Raw genomic sequence first — 18,683 nt, forward strand, 5'->3', positions numbered from 1 at the left:
TTTCTCCAGGGTATGAGCTCATTTGGAAGGTTCCCTCTGCCTGCAGCTCACACGTCTGTCTCTCCAATTAGTTGTTCTTTTCACTGCCATCAAATTATTACAGCCGAAACACATTCTCTCTCTATCACTATCAGTCTTTTGCTCTCTCTTTCTATTTCCTTGTACTTGAACTATGCACTTCTTCAGAGTATCTCAAGTTTCCCTTTCCCATTTCACCATGGAAGTCCTAATTTCTCCATAAATACTCTTTTTAGCCCAAAGATTTGTTAGGCATTACTCTATGATTGGTCGGCCCATGTCACTGTAATGTAAATGACAAAAATAAGACAAATGGAGAGAGGTGTGGCAAAAGTTGCTTCCTTTTTAGGGGATTTAATCTACAATGAGCTTTCACATGTAGAGGCATCTAATGGTGGGAACAACAAGTGCAGACATTCATCAGAGGTTACAGACATGGTTGAAATAGGAGTTATGGATAATGAACAAATTACATGTCCTGTTGTTTGTGATAAATGGTGTCATTAGTAGTTGTTGTTAAGGCTAATATTACTTATAACCCTAAGTATGCAGTCAGATACTGATAAAACATGCAAAACATTCCATAGTCACATAAAAGGAGGGACTTGAGCCATATCTAACTTAACCCTCTGGAGTCGATTAACGTGTTTACGAGTTATGAGTCATTTTCTCCTGATAACCCCGAAATGAACTTAAATTACACTTTCAGTTTTGATCGTACAGATAAGAGCAATACATCAATCGAATCTGTAAAGGGTTTACTTTTTTTGTATATAGACATAATAACAACAAAACTTTGTGCACTTAGAAAATAAAGAAAACAAACAAGGTGCGCTGTCTGCAGCCTTTGTCTGCGCTGATCTTCATTTACAAACACGTCATTAAAATGAACTGTAAGGCAAGTTTATTTATATAGCACATTTCGTACACAATGGTAATTCAAAGTGCTTTACATAAAAGAAAGTAAAATAATCATGAAGAAAAATAATAACAAAAATAAAACAAGCAATTTTAAAACTTTTAATGATTTTACATAAAAAAATAAAATAAAATAAAACAGTGAAAATATAGTGCAATCAGTTCGGACATTGCACAGTGCTCATTCAATAAATGCACAGCTAAAAAGATGCGTTTTGAGTCTAGATTTAAATGTGACTAGTGTTTTAGCACATCTGATCTCTTCTGGAAGCTGATTCCAACTGCGGGCACCATAGTAACTAAAGGCAGACTCCCCTTGTTTTTTGTGAACCCTTGGTATTTCTAACTGACTTGATCCTAGTGACCTGAGAGCTCTGTTAGGTTTATATTCAGTGAACATATCTGCAATATATTTCGGTCCTAGGTCATTTAGAGACTTATATACCTAGTAAAAGTACTTTAAAATCAATCCTAAATGTAACTGGAAGCCAGTGTAAGGACCTGAGGACTGGTGTGATATGCTCAGATTTTCTGGTTCTAGTCAGAATCCTGGCAGCAGCGTTCTGGATGAGCTGCAGCTGTCTAATGGTCTTTTTGGGAAGGCCAGTGAGGAGCCCATTACAATAGTCCACCCTGCTGGTGATGAAGGCATGAACAAGTTTCTCCAAGTCTTGACTGGAAACAAAACATCTAATTCTTGCAATGTTTTTTAAATGATAGTATGCTGATTTAGTTACTGCTTTGACATGTTTACTGAAACTGAGGTCTGTTTCCAGAATCACACCAAGATTCCTGACTTTATTTTTAGTTGTTTGACCCCTAGAGTCAAGGTATGCATTCACCTTGAACACTTCATCTTTGTTTCCAAATGCAATGACTTCAGTTTTTTCCTTGTTTAACTGAAGAAAGTTCTGGCACATCCAACTATTAATTTCATCAATGCATTGGCAGAGGGAGTCAACTGGGCTGTAGTCATTTGGAGATAAGGCTAGGTAAGGCTGGGTATCATCAGCATAGCTGTGGTAGGCAATTTGGTTCTTTCTCATTATTTGACATAGTGGAAGCATGCTAAACAAGAGCGGTGCAAGAATTGACCCTTGTGGGACTCCGCATGTCATGGACATCCACTTAGACTTATGTTCTCCTAGACTCACATAATAGCCTCTCCCTTCTAAGTATGATCTGAACCATTTCAGTACCATCTCAGAAAGCCCAACCCAGTTTTCCAGTCTCTCTAGTAGTATGTTATGATCAACAGTGACAAACGCAGCACTGAGATCTATCAAAAGTCCCGGGAACCATTGTTCTTTATGTGTTTTTTTTTTGCCTTATTCAAGTGTTTTAACATTTTTAGATTTCACTAACCACGCATACAATTTTTTTTTCTCAAAAACACAATCATGTACATTAGGGCTGTCACTTTTAGTTTGAAAATCGATTGCACAATCGATCGGACCAACCAAAAAAAGTTTCGAAAATGAAAATAGGGAATCGATTTTAACCAAATATGTACACTATTAATTAAAATAATTAAACAATTAAAAAATATAGATCTAACAAAACTCACAAACAAGCAGAAAAAGAAAATAAAGAATCTGAAAGTGCATTATGCGTTGTGAAAGCTAGACAGAAAATACCAGCAATTTTACGCGCCTATAAGACCCAGTAACGTCGAAAGCGACCTCTTATGCTGCGTTCACACCAAACGCGAATAGAGCGTCTGGCGCAAATTATTTCAATGTTAAGTCAATGTAAAGACGCATTTACATGCATCTGGAGGTCTCGTGGCACAGTAGACTCGAATTCGCCTCAATCGCGCGTCTAGTTACAGGAGATTCTGAGTTATGAAAAGGACCATTGCAAGCTGACAGCGACCGGCTTTTGGCAGTAATACCCCACCTTGCGCAGGTGTACCTGAGTGTCCCTGGGACATCAGTGCAATCGGAGCGCGTCTTCTTAACAGCTGGACATATAGGGAATAAAAAAACGCTCTGCTCGGGACCCCGAAAATGTTGATCGACTTGTTTTCCTGTCCAATAAATTTGTAATGGCCCTATAGCCTTTAATTATGCCTGCCTAGTGTTGGTTATGTTCAATAAAAAACACACATGGCCTGTTCTCAAGTCCATTTAAAGTTTCATTATTTGAACAGTTGTTTGAAATGGATTGAATCATTATTTAAAATAATCTTGGAGATTTTTGAATTGCCTAAATCATAAATGCAGCCGGCTTGAAGCCTGCAGTGATGTTTTTCTTTTGTTATGGCAGCCGTCCCCTCTGCATATATTTTTTTGAGAATGTTGCACTCCTGTTGCGGTTTGTTATTCTGCACGAAACTTCATGCCAATAAATAAGAAATATACTTGTGCATTTCCAGCGCTCTCTTTACGTTCGTCCGTTATTTGACATTGAAAAAGGAAACGTCTTTTTTTTTTACATGGAAAATCAATTTTACAATCGATTCAATGAACAATTATGTCTTAAAAATTGAAAATTATTTTTTTCAGAAAAGTGACAGCCCTAATGTACATACATGCTGCTCACATATTATTATAGCCAGGTTTGTGCTGATTACAGTGATATTAGACTTTAGCCATTTAGATGAGTAAAACCAACTGAAAAATGCACAAATGCAAGGGCATGACAAAACTTCTCCAGGCCCCAAAAATACCCTTAGACTCCAGAAAATAATTATGTAATTATTGACTCACCCTCATGTCGTTCCAAACCCGTGAGACCTCCGTTCATCTTCAGAACACAGTTTAAGATATTTTAGATTTAGTCCGAGAGCTCTCAGTCCCTCCATTGAAGCTGTGTGTACGGTATACTGTCCATGTCCAGAAAGGTAATAAAAACATTTAACAAATTTTTTTTTTTAGTTTTCTGCTACAACATGGGATTAATCAATGCATGCTGATGAACTTTTAAAATAGTTTATAGTTACGCCTATATGGAAATGAAAGTGGTTAGAATTCAACCCGTTTCTTTTTTCATCAGTAGTATTATATCTGATTAGAATTTTGTGTATGGGAGTTCCTCCTTTGCTATGTTATAAGCCGAGCTTCATATGCTTTCACTTTCAATTTTGCAATCTCATCACATTTTACAATGAAAAGATAATTGTCAATTACATCTACACACCTTTCACCTTTTATGTCTAAAACAAAAGATGGATGCATTGTTATTTTTTCATTAAAAAGCACAGCAACATTAAAACAAGATACAATGACAACCTAGCTTACAAAATGTGTATTAACAAAAACGAATAAGATGAGGCATGGCATATGCTGTATAATCACTAATAAATTACAGAACACTGAAGAATCAAATAAAATCATATTTTTTATATTTAAATTAATAAATAAAAGAGAGCGTCCATAGCATAACATGAGGTAAATGGCAAAGATAACTTTTCAAAATGAAAATAAAAATAAAAGTAAAACTAAACTCACTGTCGGTGGCAGGTTGCATATTTTTTCCCACACAAGAATACAAACATGTTGAGTCCTGCAATTAAATATATCTAATGTGGAGATGGCGAGTCAGCGTCGGCATTCGCCAACTTCATCAGCATGGAGTAGGCTGTAGTTTAATATGCCTCCATATATAAAAGGATGGTTAATATATTGTTATATTAATATATTTAATATAACGTGCAACTAGTTGACAAGAAAAATCTTGATTCGGGGGCAAGCCTTTTTAGCATAAGGAAGCGCCCCATTTTTTAATAAAATGCTATATTTATATTACAAAAATCCGGCAGCTGCAAATCATGTCGTTATTGCATTGCACAAGTTATACATGAGTAAGGAGTAAAAACAATTTCTTGTTTTTATCATCAACTTAATTATTAAAAACAATAGGCTACAGCTTGTATATGATTGGTTCCAGGAAAAAAAATCTGTGGGGGTGCTTTTGTTTTTTTGTGGGGGTGCTTTTGTTCTTGGGGGTGCTGAAACACCTCTTAGCCCCACCCTAGTGCCGTCCGTGGTTAAGGACTTCATTTAAACTGCTTTAAATGCAATTTGCTAAAAATGTAGATTTTTTTTTTTTTTTTTTTTGCAACCTCAGATTCCAGATTTTCAAATAATTGTATCTCCGGCAATTTGTGTCCTGTCCTAACAAACCATACACAAATGGAAAACTTATTTATTCAGCTATTATGATTTATAAATCTCTCAGTTTTGAAAAATGTACCCTTATGACTGGTTTTGTGGTCCAGTGTCACATATAGAGAGCAGAATATTTAAAAACATTGGGGTGGAAGTTTGAGACAGTGAACAACCACATAGGAAAACCATTGCAAATCCAAAGCATTACTCAGGCAACCACCCAGAACACCCCAGCAACTGTACAGCAAAAGTGTACACTCTAACAATTGCATAGAACCCTCAGGCAACTGTTGTTTTCAGTTGTTGTTGTCATAGTTTTATCTGGATTTGTTTGTGGCTCACAGTCCTTTAGCATTTGTAAATATGATATTGCTTTCTCTATCTCTCAGTCTGAATATGTAATTACTTTCAATCCTTTATTTTGTCTCCACAATGTTTTTCTTCATATGTCTCAACCTGTTGCTTTTTTTGTTGTTGTTTTTGGTCTGTATGACATTTTTCTGTCTAGTCCTCCCACCTCCCACTCTCCTACTCCATTCAACCTTTACCCAGAATTTGCATTTGATTGCACCGTTCTCTTTCCCTCAGAACAGCAGCGATCAGTAATCTCCCAATCCACCGTCACCCACAGATGTTCCTTATCGACGAGTCCACACTCGGCCTATAGTTGCTATGACAACCATACTTTTGTATGTCTCTCTGCCTCCTTTGGCTTTTTGGAGCATTTTTCCCTCTGTTTCATTACGCTGCAGCGGAGCTGAGGGTTTTCCAGCAACCATCTGGCTCTGCGCCACTGACTTCTACCTGTGAATTGCTGTAGCTCAGGGTGACAGATATTTCAGAATCTTTAACCAGATTTTAGAAGTAAAATAAAACAAATCTAATCTTCAATTCAGCTGGCATCCTGTCCAGTAAGCCTTTAAATTACACACACTGTTTAACGGTAACGACATTGTGTGGATGGATGGATGGTTTGTAAGGTGGACAGATGGCAGATTTTTGGCTGGAATTTGATATTTCCCTTGCCTAAATTTAGCCAGATTAGTTATTCATGATCAGGTTTTAGGATGCACTGCATATTTGATTCATGATAGAGGAAAATATATTGCTTAATGGTGTGCTTTCATAGTTCAAGGAACTCAATGGAATTCACTCTAGTGCTTAAAATATCAACTTTTACTTAAATGTTTCTTAAAATATCTTGAATTTGTCAATACTAGGGCTGCACGATGTGTTGTTTAAGCATTGATATCGCGATGTACGAATCCACGAAAGTCACATTGCAGGATGTGCGATGTAGGCTGTCGTAGTTGATCCGTTATTCATTAACTATATGGGCCAGAGAGAGCGCGCGAGTGAGAGTGCACGAGAGATAGAAAGAGTGCGCGAGAGAGAGAGAGAGTGCCGTGAAAGCGAGCCCCGGCCGCATGCTCAATGTCTTCAAACAACACGAGCGCTGTCTTGCTCTGTCTCCCTCGCGCATATTAATCAATTTACACGATGGTGTCGATGTTTAAATCATTTAAAATGAGAATGTAATTGTGCTCACCCCATTTTTATTTGTAAGAAAAAATTTGATTATATTTCATATCGCAATATATATTGCAGAAAAATAAAATATCGCAATGTAATTTTTTCCCAATATCGTGCAGCCCTAGTCAATACTAGGGGTGTCACGATTCTCCAAATCCTCGATTCGATTGCATTTTCGATTCTAAGGTCACGGTTCGATTCGATTCTCGATTTTTACATTTATTCTCTTTAAAGCACAGATTGTCATTTTTCAAACTAGACTTTTAAGTAATATAATATCTGACCTTTGTTTGCAATGTACCACATTACACTGTCAAATTTAAAACTTTTATTAACAACATAATGTAACAATAACTTATATCTTTAGTCAATTGAAAACTTAAAATAAACTGCCATCCAGTTTCTCTTTTGTAAGTGCAGTCTTCATAAAAGATGACATTCAAGTTCATAACAAAACAAACAAAAACAATAAAAAATGACTAAACTAACCTTCAAATATTACGATGTATCTATTTAAAAGATTAAAGATAAAACGCTTGTTAAACACTTCAGTGTCATTCATTTATATATATATATATATATATATATATATATATATATATATATATATATATATATTATGTATGTACAGTATGTGTGTGTGTGTGCATCATTACAGTCTGTAAAATATGTGTATCTCTTATTACAAGACTGCAATCCCTAGCAATCAGAAGAATTCCAGTTAATCAAGTATCTACAAAAGATCTACTCTATAAACAATGCATTAAATTACATTAAAGACAAAAATAAATTAAACAAGCAAAAGAAATGATTACTCGCATGTATCTGGTCCACTGATGAAGTCATGGGTCAAGTCAAGTGAATTATTACTCATTTTCTAACAGGCGTCGAATACTGACTTTAGGAAAAGGGGAATAATCAATGACATTTGAGATAACAACTAAAACAGCAAGCCCCGCCCCACGACTGACAAAAATAAAATTGTTCGCGCGAGCAGAGGTGAGATGATCGAGCGCGAGGATGTGGGGAATGAGCGCGAGAGTTTGAAATGAGCTCGCGGGCTCCCGTTTCTTCGCATCCGATTCAGTTTTCCTCTCGCGGAAGCAATATAGCGCGCGCGCCAGCATCAGTTGAATGCTCGGTTATTTTTGTCATTGATTTGCTGTCATACAACATGGGGGCGTGGCAGCATCGACGATTCCATTTTTTAATTCGAAGTTCGAGACTGTGACTTAATTTCGATCGATTTCGATTTAAAATCGAAATCGTGACACCCCTAGTCAATACTGTTAGGTCTTGGAAAGTTTTGTTGAGAAATATTAATTTGCAGGTGTATATCTGAGGGGTTTTTGGGGCACTGGAGAAGATTTGACATCCCCTGACATTTGTTCTTTTTTTAAGTATCTTAAAAACATATAAATGACTGAAGTCTGATTATTATGTATTTAGGACAAACTGGCCACAATAATACGTGAGCAGTAAGATTGTACGTTTGTGTTTTTGAGAAAACAACATTTGTGTGATTGTGTGTTAGATAGGCCGTATGTGTGTCATTGGCCATGGATATTTAGTGATTCACACCTGAGAGAAATGAGCCATCAGTCACTAATGTGTCTGTGAGGCAGGTAAGAAAGAATGTGAGGAGATTAAAATAATGGGGGTTTGACTATTATTTACTATTGTTATTTAGAAAAAAAATCTACACAGTGAAAGTCAAAGAAAATATTAAGATTACTGAGCATATTGATCTAAAATAATAGTACACCCTTGTGTCATTGCTGACAACAGATCCTGTTCAAATGTTGAAATACCTGGGGCCGTATTAACAAAACATCTTAAGGCTAAAAGTAGCTAATTTAGGACTCCAAAATTTTTGCTCTTTAAGAGTATTTCACAAAGCGTTTTAGCACTTAAACTACCTCCTAAATCTGTGAAACATTAGGAGTAGTGATGAGGACTTCTTAGTCACTAAGACCAAGCCACAAACTATCCTAAAATGGCTGTTGCCGGCAATTTGTCTTGGAATGTAAACATTTTAGAAACAGTTGATGATAATGTGCTTTTAAAAAGCACACCTTTTATCCCAACTACAAATCTTCCTTTGATTACATCCTTGTTTTCATTTACCAGTTGGGCAAGAAGTAACAGATGTTGTTGCGTCCAGTTTGGTTTTCTTTTATGTTTGCATGTCTACTTACTATCAGCAATGATTATTCTGCTCTGTTTATTAAAAAGAAGTTTATATGTATATTCAAATTTTTTTTTTTATGAGAAGCGTACAGGCTGACAGTTAGCTGAACATATACAGCAGGTAAAATAAGTATTGAACACATCACCAAGAACAGCTGTTACTTCTTGCCCAACTGGTTAAAGGGGTCATATGATGCGATTTCAATTTTTCCTTTATTTTTGGAGTGTTTCAAGCTCTTGGTGCATAAAGAAGATCTGTAAAGTTGCTGTAAAGTTGCAAAGACTAAAGTTGTATGTATGAACTGTATGTATGAACATATATATATATATATATATATATATATATATATATATATATATATATATATATATATATATATATATATATATAAATATAGATATATATACAGTTGTGTTCAAAATTATTCAACCCCCTTGACTTGCAATTTGCTGTGGAGGATAACATTTTATGAAATCAATTTAACAAAGGCATCAGTAAAGTATTAGAGAAAGTTTGTTAATACACTTTTGAGTGATTCTGAGAATGGAACATTGATGAATCATGATAAAATTCGAATTGGCTCTAAACATTCATGTTCAAAATTATTCAACCCCCTTTGTGCAGAATCTTTTATTCTTTAAAATCACCAATAAACGCTGTCTGTAGGTGTTTAGAAGCTTCTGTCACCTCTCTACTACAGTTTTGGCCCATTCCACACCTGAAAAAGCTTTCAGATCACTGATAATCTTTGGTTTTCACATTGCCACTGCTTTCTTCAAATTCAACCAGATATTTCCAATCAGAATTAAGCCTGGAGACTGAACAGGTCACTCAAGTACATTCTATGACTGATCCCTGAACCAAGCAGAAGTAGATTTGGATGTGTACTTTGGTATGACTGGCCTGCAGGAAAGTCCATTGATTATCAGCTTCAGTCTTTGCACCAAAGGCATCACAATTCTTGACAAAATGGCCTGATACTTCAAAGAATCCATGATGTCCTTCATACAGTCATGATTTCCACTTCCTTCTACAGTAAAGAAACCCCATAACAGGACTGATCCACCACCAAGTTTGACGATGGAGATGGTGTTCTTTTGCTTATGAGTTTTGCCTGTTTTGCAGCAGACATACCGCTGATTAGGGGTGTAACGATACGCGTATTCGTATTGAACCGTTCGGTACGACGCTTTCGGTTCGGTACGCGGTACGCATTATGTATACCGAACGGTTCGTTGGAGTAATTAATTATATTTGAAAAAAAAAAAAAAAGAGAGAGAGAGAAATATAATGATATGCGTTCAACAAGGTAGCCCAATAACCCAAACAACGTAACAGGCAACGCCCCTGACACTCCCGAAGAAGAAAAAAACACCATCTTATATGTTTATGTTAGGCTACTCAGCAGGCGCTCGCTCACTCAGTACGCGCTGAAGGCTCGTTGCAAAATAGCCAATGCGTTTAACAGACTAGAAATGAGAAGATCCTCCAATAACCAACAGGTCTGGTGTTTGGGTGCACTTTGGATTCCCTTTAAGCTATAATGGTGATGGCAAGAGAGTGGTGGATAAAAAAACAACGGTATGTCGCATCTGCAACATGACAGGGTACACCAGCGGGAATAAAAAAAAAAAAAAAAAAAAAAAAAAAAAAACAGCGGGAATATCTGGGATATATACGTCAGTACTATCTGGGAAAAGACGAAAAAAAGGAGAAACATGCACGCAGCAAACTATCCCTGCAGCATTTAGAAACTATAGCTTACAGGGAATCCAACCCAAACACCAGACCTGTTGGTTATTTTAGGATCTTATATTTCTGGTCTGTTAAAGGCATTCGACATTTTGCAACGAGCCTTCAGCGCGTGCTGAGTGAGCGAGCGCCTTAGGGGTCGTTCACATATCGTGCCTAAAAACGCATGGAAAACGCTAAGCGCGTCTTTCTCCTCCTTTCCAAAGCGCTTGGGCAGAAGCGCTCATGAGGCGTCTGTCTTTGCTAAGCAACAATGACGTGCTCTCTCCATGAGACGCGGAAATTTCAGCAAAGGATAAATGGATTTGCAGCTCTAAAAATCGCTTGCAGTAGCGCTGCTACTAAATTTATTTCAAAATTGCAATCCATATACAACTATGATCAGCTGATCCTTCATCTTGGCTGAGCTCTCAACGTTGTTACGGGAAAGGATGAAGCTGATTGGTTAGTTCTTGTCACATGACCCGCGGTGCGCTTGCGGCATTCTGAAAAGTTGAGATGTTTTTACATTTTGCTGTATCTAAAACGTATCGAACCGAACCGAACCGAACCGTGACATCAGTGTATCGTATCGAACCGAACCGTGAATTTTGTGAACCGTTACACCCCTACCGCTGATCCATGGGTCCAAAAAGTTCCAGTTTTCCTCCTTTCATCGGGTCATCTTGCAAGTCTTTGGCTGTGCATTGCAGGTTTTTTCTCAGTTGCTCTGATTAAACATTTTATGATATTGTGCTTTTTCTTCCACACCCTCAAAGATTTTCTGGTAAAACACACTTTAAGCTAAGAAATAAGGCTCAGAGCTGTGTCTCTAGGAACTTTCAATGTCTTGGAAATCTTCATATAGCCTTAGCCTTTCTAAAGTAATACAATATTTCTTCTCTTTAGCTTTTGTGAGATCTCTGTTGACATTTTTGCTACTCAACTTCAGCACATGCATGGGCTAACTGTATGTGTAACAGCTCTAGCTAATTCTGCTTTTAATAGAGTTTCTAAAGGCTTAATTGTGTTTTGAGACTGTTTTATTCCCACCATGCAAATAAGTGATTTAAAAACAACAATGTTGAATAGGGGTTGAATAATTATGACATAGCAGTATTATTAAAAAATCTTATGACTCAAAAGTATTACATTATATATTGACAATATCACTTTTAATATGCCAGTGAACTGTTATAGATACAATTTTTATTTTATCCTGGATCTTCAGAAAAGCTTGTATTTGTAAAGTACTGCGGTCTCTAGGGGGTTGAATAATTTTGAACACAACTGTATATATATATATATATATATATATATATATATATATATATATATATATACAGTACAGACCAAAAGTTTGGACACACCTTTTCAATCAAAGAGTTTTTCTTTATTTTAATGACTATGAAAATTTTTGATTCACACTGAAGGCATCAAAACTATGAATTAACACATGTGGAATTATACATGGAATTATATACATAAAACAACTGAAACAACTGAAAATATGTCATATTCTAGGTTCTTCAAAGTAGCCATCTTTGTATATATATATTGCTTCTTTCCCATTTTGCATTTACTTATACTTTTACTTTCAATGCCTAAGTACGTTTAAGATTAAAAAAATATTTTTCATACTTAAGTACAATAAATATCACATACTTTAAGACTTTTACACAAGTGATATTCTAAACGGTGACTCCAACTTCTACCAAAGTCATTTTCTGGTAAGATAGCTGTACTTTTACTTGAGTATGACTTTCAGGTACTTTATACACCACTGCATTTGAGAGATAGGTGGCGGTAATGCACTTATAAGTCTGTGATAATAAAGCAAGAAGAAGAAGATGCCTCACCAAGATGGTTAGTGTTATACTGAAAAAACAAGGTCACCTACATCTTGGATCTCCTGGGGTTAAGCAGATAAACATTCATGTTTGGGTGAACTATTCCTTTAATTTCAAAAATATAATTTTAAAAATAATACTGTTTTAATAATTTTTATTGAAAGAGACTAAAACAGAAACAAGGAAGTTATTTTTTATTTCAACAACTGATTGTAAGATACAGCCAACAAATGTACTAAGCAGTGCTTTCAACAGATGAAAGGGCGAATGTTTCATTGTGAATATGAGATTGAGATGAAGAATGAATGCTGTATCAGATGCTCACACATTCACACTCGCTCAGTTAACATCGCTCTCATAATACTCTTTTACACATAATACACTGGTTTTAATACAGTAATATAATAAGATTTTATTGAAGCAACACGTTCAACACGTATTTATGTATTAATTAATTTATAAGTTTTACATTATGTGTATTAATATATATTGTTATATTAAATAAGGTGCATAAAATAAAAAATAACTGCTGTTCAGGGCAGAAAGTTCAGATTATAGCAGTTCATTATTGTATCATGTTCTTATTCAAACAAATAGAGTGGTGATAAATGACAGACTTGCAGGCCCACAGTTTTGAATAATTGCACATCAGTCTGAGCTTTCTGAACCGTCTCTCATGCACATGCTCACATACCAACATCACAGCAGCTGAAATATGTACATGTTTACCCAGTGAAACCCACGTCCCCAAAGACTGCTGGGAAACAGCAGTACAAAAACTGTTCAGTCCTCTAACAAGATTCTCACACATGTGGGGTGGTTGTAATCATGGCTGAATGTCATGTAGGGGTTATAAAGCATGCCATAGTGTAATTTAGTGTCCTTGGTTGTGCCGCGCTCTCTCTCTCTCTCTTGTGTGTGTGTTTGTCTTCCCAGGGTTATGGGAAGTTGGTGCACATGTTGTTGATATGTAACAGAGGTTGGGCTCACGGGGATGCCAGGTTTAAATCTAGACTTGTGTAGTTTACCAGTACTGAAAACATAGCTGTACCAAAAATATTATGTGGTATAAAACCATAATTTAGCTAATTTTGCTGATGGCATTGTGACATGACATGACTTCTAGTGTTAAATAGAATATAAATAATCTAGCCATAAATAACAACACTAACAGAAAACATCCTGCATTTTTACAGTTGTTTGAAAAAAAAAAATCAGTTTTTGTTTTTTACTAAGAGGACAGCCCCAAAAGAGGTTTTGTCAGGGTTAGTGATAGAGAATATGGTCATAGAGAATATGTGCTTTATAAGCTCTAACAATACAGCCAATATGTTAATAATAGGCATGCTAATAATCAACTAATTAATATCGAGAACTGGTCCCAAATGGTTATGAAGCTGTTTTCCCCATGGTGAGCAAGTCCCCAAAAGGTAAAAATTTACTGGTATTACCATCTTTGTGGGGACATTTGGTCCCCATAATGTGGGGAATAACAGGACCACACACACCTGTTTATCAGTAAATAATGGATCGAAATCTACAAATTAAAATATGTGAATGTATGTTTATAAGAAAACAGTAAAAAACAAACACAAATTTGCTTCATGTTTTGCTGTAGTTTGAAAGATTTTGTTATTGTTGTTGTTTTTGTTATTGTATAACTGCATGTGTATATATATATATACACTATTTTTCAAAAGTTTGGAGTTAATCAGATTTTCTTAAAGGGGGGGTGAAATGCTATTTCATGCATACTGAATTTTTTACACTGTTAAAGAGTTGGATTCCCATGCTAAACATGGACAAAGTTTCAAAAATTAAGTTGTACGTTTGAAGGAGTATTTCTGTTCCAAAAATACTCCTTCCGGTTTGTCACAAGTTTCGGAAAGTTTTTTTCGAGTATAGCTCTGTGTGACGTTAGATGGAGCGGAATTTCCTTATATGGGTCCTAAGGGCACTTCTGCCGGAAGAGCGCGCGCTCCCGTATAGCAGAGCACTGAGAGAGCACAGGCATTCACTGATCAGAGCGAGAGCGTCGCTAAATGTCACAAAAGAAGTGTGTTTTTGGTTGCCAGGGCAAGACAACCCTGCACAGATTACCAAAAAAAACAGCATTAAGGGACCAGTGGATGGAGTTTATTTTACAGAGCATCAACGGAGTTGTGCAAGTGTTTTTGTTTGTTCCCTGCATTTCGAAGATGCTTGTTTTACAAAAAAGGCCCAATTTGACGCCGGATTTGCACATCGTTTATTTCTTAAGGATAATGCAGTCCCAACGAAAAAGGGTCACGATCGTGTGTTGGAACCGCATGCGGTGAGTAAAACTGCTTAAAATATCTCTGCCTCCTTGTTAGTGGGTCCCCCTCCCGGAGACCCGGGTTTGAGCCCCGCTCGGAGCGAGTCATTGCTGCTGCTGCTCTCGTTCAGTTTCAGCCTTCACAGCTGTCACAGCTTCCAAACGCTGTCAACACAAAAGCCTACTGGTGCTCGTGATTCTTTAGCTCCGCCCACACGTCACGCCTCCAGCCTGTCGTGTTTTTCCGGGAAAAATCGGTACAGACTATCTTTCTCTTATGAATATAATAAAACTATATGAAGGATGCAGTACTACTCTATAGGTACTCAAGATTAACAGGATATTGAGTGAAAACGAGCATTTCACCCCCCCCCCCCCTTTAACGTTTTAGAAAAAAAAAAGTCTATTTAAAAAAACTATTTGATCAAAAATAAAGTAAAACAGTAATATTGTGAAATATTAGAATTTTAACTTTTCTTTTTTACTATATTTTTAAATGATATTTATTTCTGTGATTATGGTTGTTTACTAACTCAAGTAAAGAGTAAGAAATTAAATGGCAATACATTGATATTAAGCGCTGCTTGTTACTAAGGTGTTTTTATTTGTTTTTGTTTTTTTTGGCCTATATTAACAGGTTACAGCAATCACACAGAGAGCGTGAGCCATGCAGTACTGCACAGCAGATATGCAAAGACATGCTGAGCTTTATAAAAAAACTGTGTATGAAACATTGTATTTATATATTTGCAATATACTGTATAGTTTTTATGAACTAACAAAATTATGGATTAAACTCACTCGTTGTGACAAAAAAAAATAATTTTTCCAGCTTCATCCAAGTAAACACACAGTGACAACTCATCTTTTATTTAATAAATCTGACTAAATTCAACTGTGTTCTTTGGTGGTGAGTTTCGTTCAGTTTTAATAATACATTACCATTTATGTAAATATGATGGTCCTCATGTAAAAAAAATTTTTTAAATAGTTCTCAATGATTAACTTCTTATCACCGTATTAGAATGTATTTTGATTAACAAACATATACTCTGTGTGTTAAAATGAACTCATGGAGCAAGAGAAACCGAATGTATTTCAACATATTTAGGAGGGATGTGTGATATTAAACAGAGAAGCAGAGCAGATTTAGAAACGCTAAAAATTTTTCTCAGCACACAGTCTTGTGTGGGTCATCGAATAACAGTCTTGCGATGCTGTCAAGTGCTCTTCAAAAATATTTTCACTGTGGTGTCTAGAGACCTGGTAATCTAATAAAAGTAATGGAATTTGAAGCCCCATAATTTAATTTAGAGACTTAATTCTAGGATGTAATTTGTGCGCTTTCTCTCTTCCAGATGAATCTGATTTCTGGCTCATTCCACGATGGAGTCATGCTGTATTCTCATGCCCTAAATGAGACTCTGGATCGGTCGGGTGCAAGGCCCCCAGGGGACGTTATCAATAAGAGGATGTGGAATCGCACATACCATGGTCAGTTCTGCTTAAAGTCATCTATCATCTCACACAGCAAGATTTTTATGATAAGTGACAAAAGGTCTGCAGCTTATTCTGAGCAAGAGACCATTTTGACCAATGTGTCACCAACCGCTTTTTTAACTTCATTCACGCTCTAAGAGCACTTTTGTTTTGCTTTTTGTGTTGCTTTGTTTTCTTATTTTTATTTTTGTTTGTTTGTTTTTGTTTTTCTGTGCTTAGAATGTATTATTGTTATTATTTATTTTTTGCTTTGGTTTGCTTTGCTTTTTTGGCTTTATGTTTTCCTTTGTTTTGCTTTGACTTGTTTTTGTTTGTTTTGCTTTGTTTCAGTTTTTTTTTATTTATTTTTTTTTATTTTATTTTTTTTTTTTTGCTGTGATTTATTTGCTTTTTGTTTTGCTTTGCTTTGTTTTTCATTTTGTTTTGTTTTTTCTTTTGTTTACTTTTGTACTTTGTTTTGTTTAATATATAATTAATTATCTAGTTAGTTCTAGTCAAGTGTCTATTAATGAATGTCTTTCAAAGATTTCATGCCACCAACCTGGTTGTAAATTTTTACTGATCATACACTGTAGCTAAAACGTGCAAACACATGCAAAAATGTTCCTTTTCTAGAATGGAACTATGCCTGCATGCAGATGTTTGTTAAATTCTGGGAACACTAATTGCAATGTAGAGTGAAGAGTGTTCAACAGAAAATAACATTGCCTGGGATAATGTTAGCATTTGCATTTAGAACAGGAAGGGTAGATCCAATTAATATCTGTTCTGAGGAGACATTCAATGTGCATAATGAATTAGCAATCCTGTCAGTCTAAATGCATGAAGTAACCAATCAGCGATTATTTTATCCTCAGATTAAATAAAATTTATTTGCTACCCAAAAGTGCAAATTTTATCAACCCAGTACCTTTTCAGTTCTCTCACAATGTGGACTAATAGGAAGCCTGTACACAGTGTACTCTCACACCTGTAATTTGCGTAATGTCAGCCAAATCAGATTAGAGTTTGCCACATTGAGGTCTTTCTTGTTCTTGTTCTGTGAGCAGTATGAATCAGAGAGTCAGTGAATGGACTGTGGGCGACCTACAAGCATAATGGCTATGGCTGAGACCTAGACAGTTTGTCCGCACATTCATTCGTTTGTATAAAACACAGTTCTCTATAATATTACAGTTGTGATTAGTAATAATACAGCTTGCATGTATTTAGGGGTGACCCTGAATAGTCAACGAATCTATGCTTTGATTCAAGGAGCCTGATTCGACTACCAATCTAACAGTTGAATATTTGCGGGGTGTTATTGATTATGCCATTTTGACTATATGGGGGAGCTCAAATGTCTGATTTCACAAACAACTATCGGTTTTCTCCCAAAAAGTTAATATGCAGCCTATTATGATAGAGCCATGAATAAGAATCTGAAAAGAAAGAAGCTTCAAATTAATATTTTAAAGTGCATGAATAAATCCAACCACCCCTATAGATTTGTGTTTCACTTTCCATAATCCGTGACCGACAGAGAAGCATCTTGGCGGCAGGGATTTAAAACTTTACCAAGACTCAAACTGACACAGGCAGAGACTGGATTTTTTCGAACAGGTAGGGAGTGATTTCAAAAACTTTCAGCCGGTGTATATATATATCGTGGATATATTATTTACCTGATATAAGATGCATTTGGTTTTGAATCAAGCGCTTCATTGTAGTACGATCTGCAGGATCGGACAGTTTTAGCAATGTGGTCTGAGAAAGTAAGCTGATCATCAATCATAACTCCAAGGCTTCTAGCTGTTTTTGAAGGAGTTATGGTTGATGTGCCTAACTTGATGGTGAAATTGTGATGAAAGGAATCACAAGCAGTTCTGTCTTGGCAAGATTGAGTTGAAGGTGATGGTCGATCATCCAGGAAGAAATGTCAGTTAGACAAGCTGAGATGCGAATAGCTACCGTCGGATCATCAGGATGGAATGAGAGGTAGAGTTGAGTGTCATCAGCATAGCAGTGGTATGAAAAGCCATGTTTCTGAATGACAGAACCTAATGATGCCATGTAGACAGAGAAGAGAAGTGGTCCAAGAACTGAGCCCTGAGGCACCTCAGTAGTTAGATGTTGTGACTTGGACACCTCACCTCTCCAAGATACTTTGAAGGACCTATCTGATTGATAAGACTCAAAACATTGAAGTGTGGTTCCTGAGACGCCTTTTGCCAGTAGCATTGATAGGAGGATCTGGTGGTTAACCATGTCAAAAGCAGCAGACAGATCAAGCAGGATAAGTACTGAAGATTTGGATTCCGCTTAATTCCGCTTAAGTCTTAATATTAAAGGTATGTTGTATAAATAACAAAGCATATTCTATATGAAATTATAATATAGAACATATATAGATCAGTGGTTGAATCTCAATGATTAAAAACTTGCTATCAAATGCGTCACTCTACTGGTCATCTTCAGTGCGCGTAGCTCAAAACAGAAATGCAGAACATTAACTGCTAACGTTTTAGGCTAACGTTATAATGAGAGAACTATTG

The 18,683-nt window shown here is 36.2% G+C and overlaps 1 protein-coding gene across 1 annotated transcript in view; it reads left to right on the plus strand.

The window, feature by feature from the left end:
* npr1a (natriuretic peptide receptor 1a) overlaps positions 1–18,683 on the plus strand; it is a 123,445-nt gene that overhangs the window by 49,213 nt on the left and 55,549 nt on the right. The window contains exon 5 of the mRNA XM_052584333.1: positions 16,008–16,143. Within this exon, the coding sequence (XP_052440293.1) occupies positions 16,008–16,143 (136 nt within the window). The remainder of the gene's footprint in view (positions 1–16,007; positions 16,144–18,683) is intronic.

The sequence above is a fragment of the Carassius gibelio genome, chromosome B19 (genome assembly GCF_023724105.1).
Source record: "Carassius gibelio isolate Cgi1373 ecotype wild population from Czech Republic chromosome B19, carGib1.2-hapl.c, whole genome shotgun sequence".
In the NCBI taxonomy this organism is placed as follows: Eukaryota; Metazoa; Chordata; class Actinopteri; order Cypriniformes; family Cyprinidae; genus Carassius; species Carassius gibelio.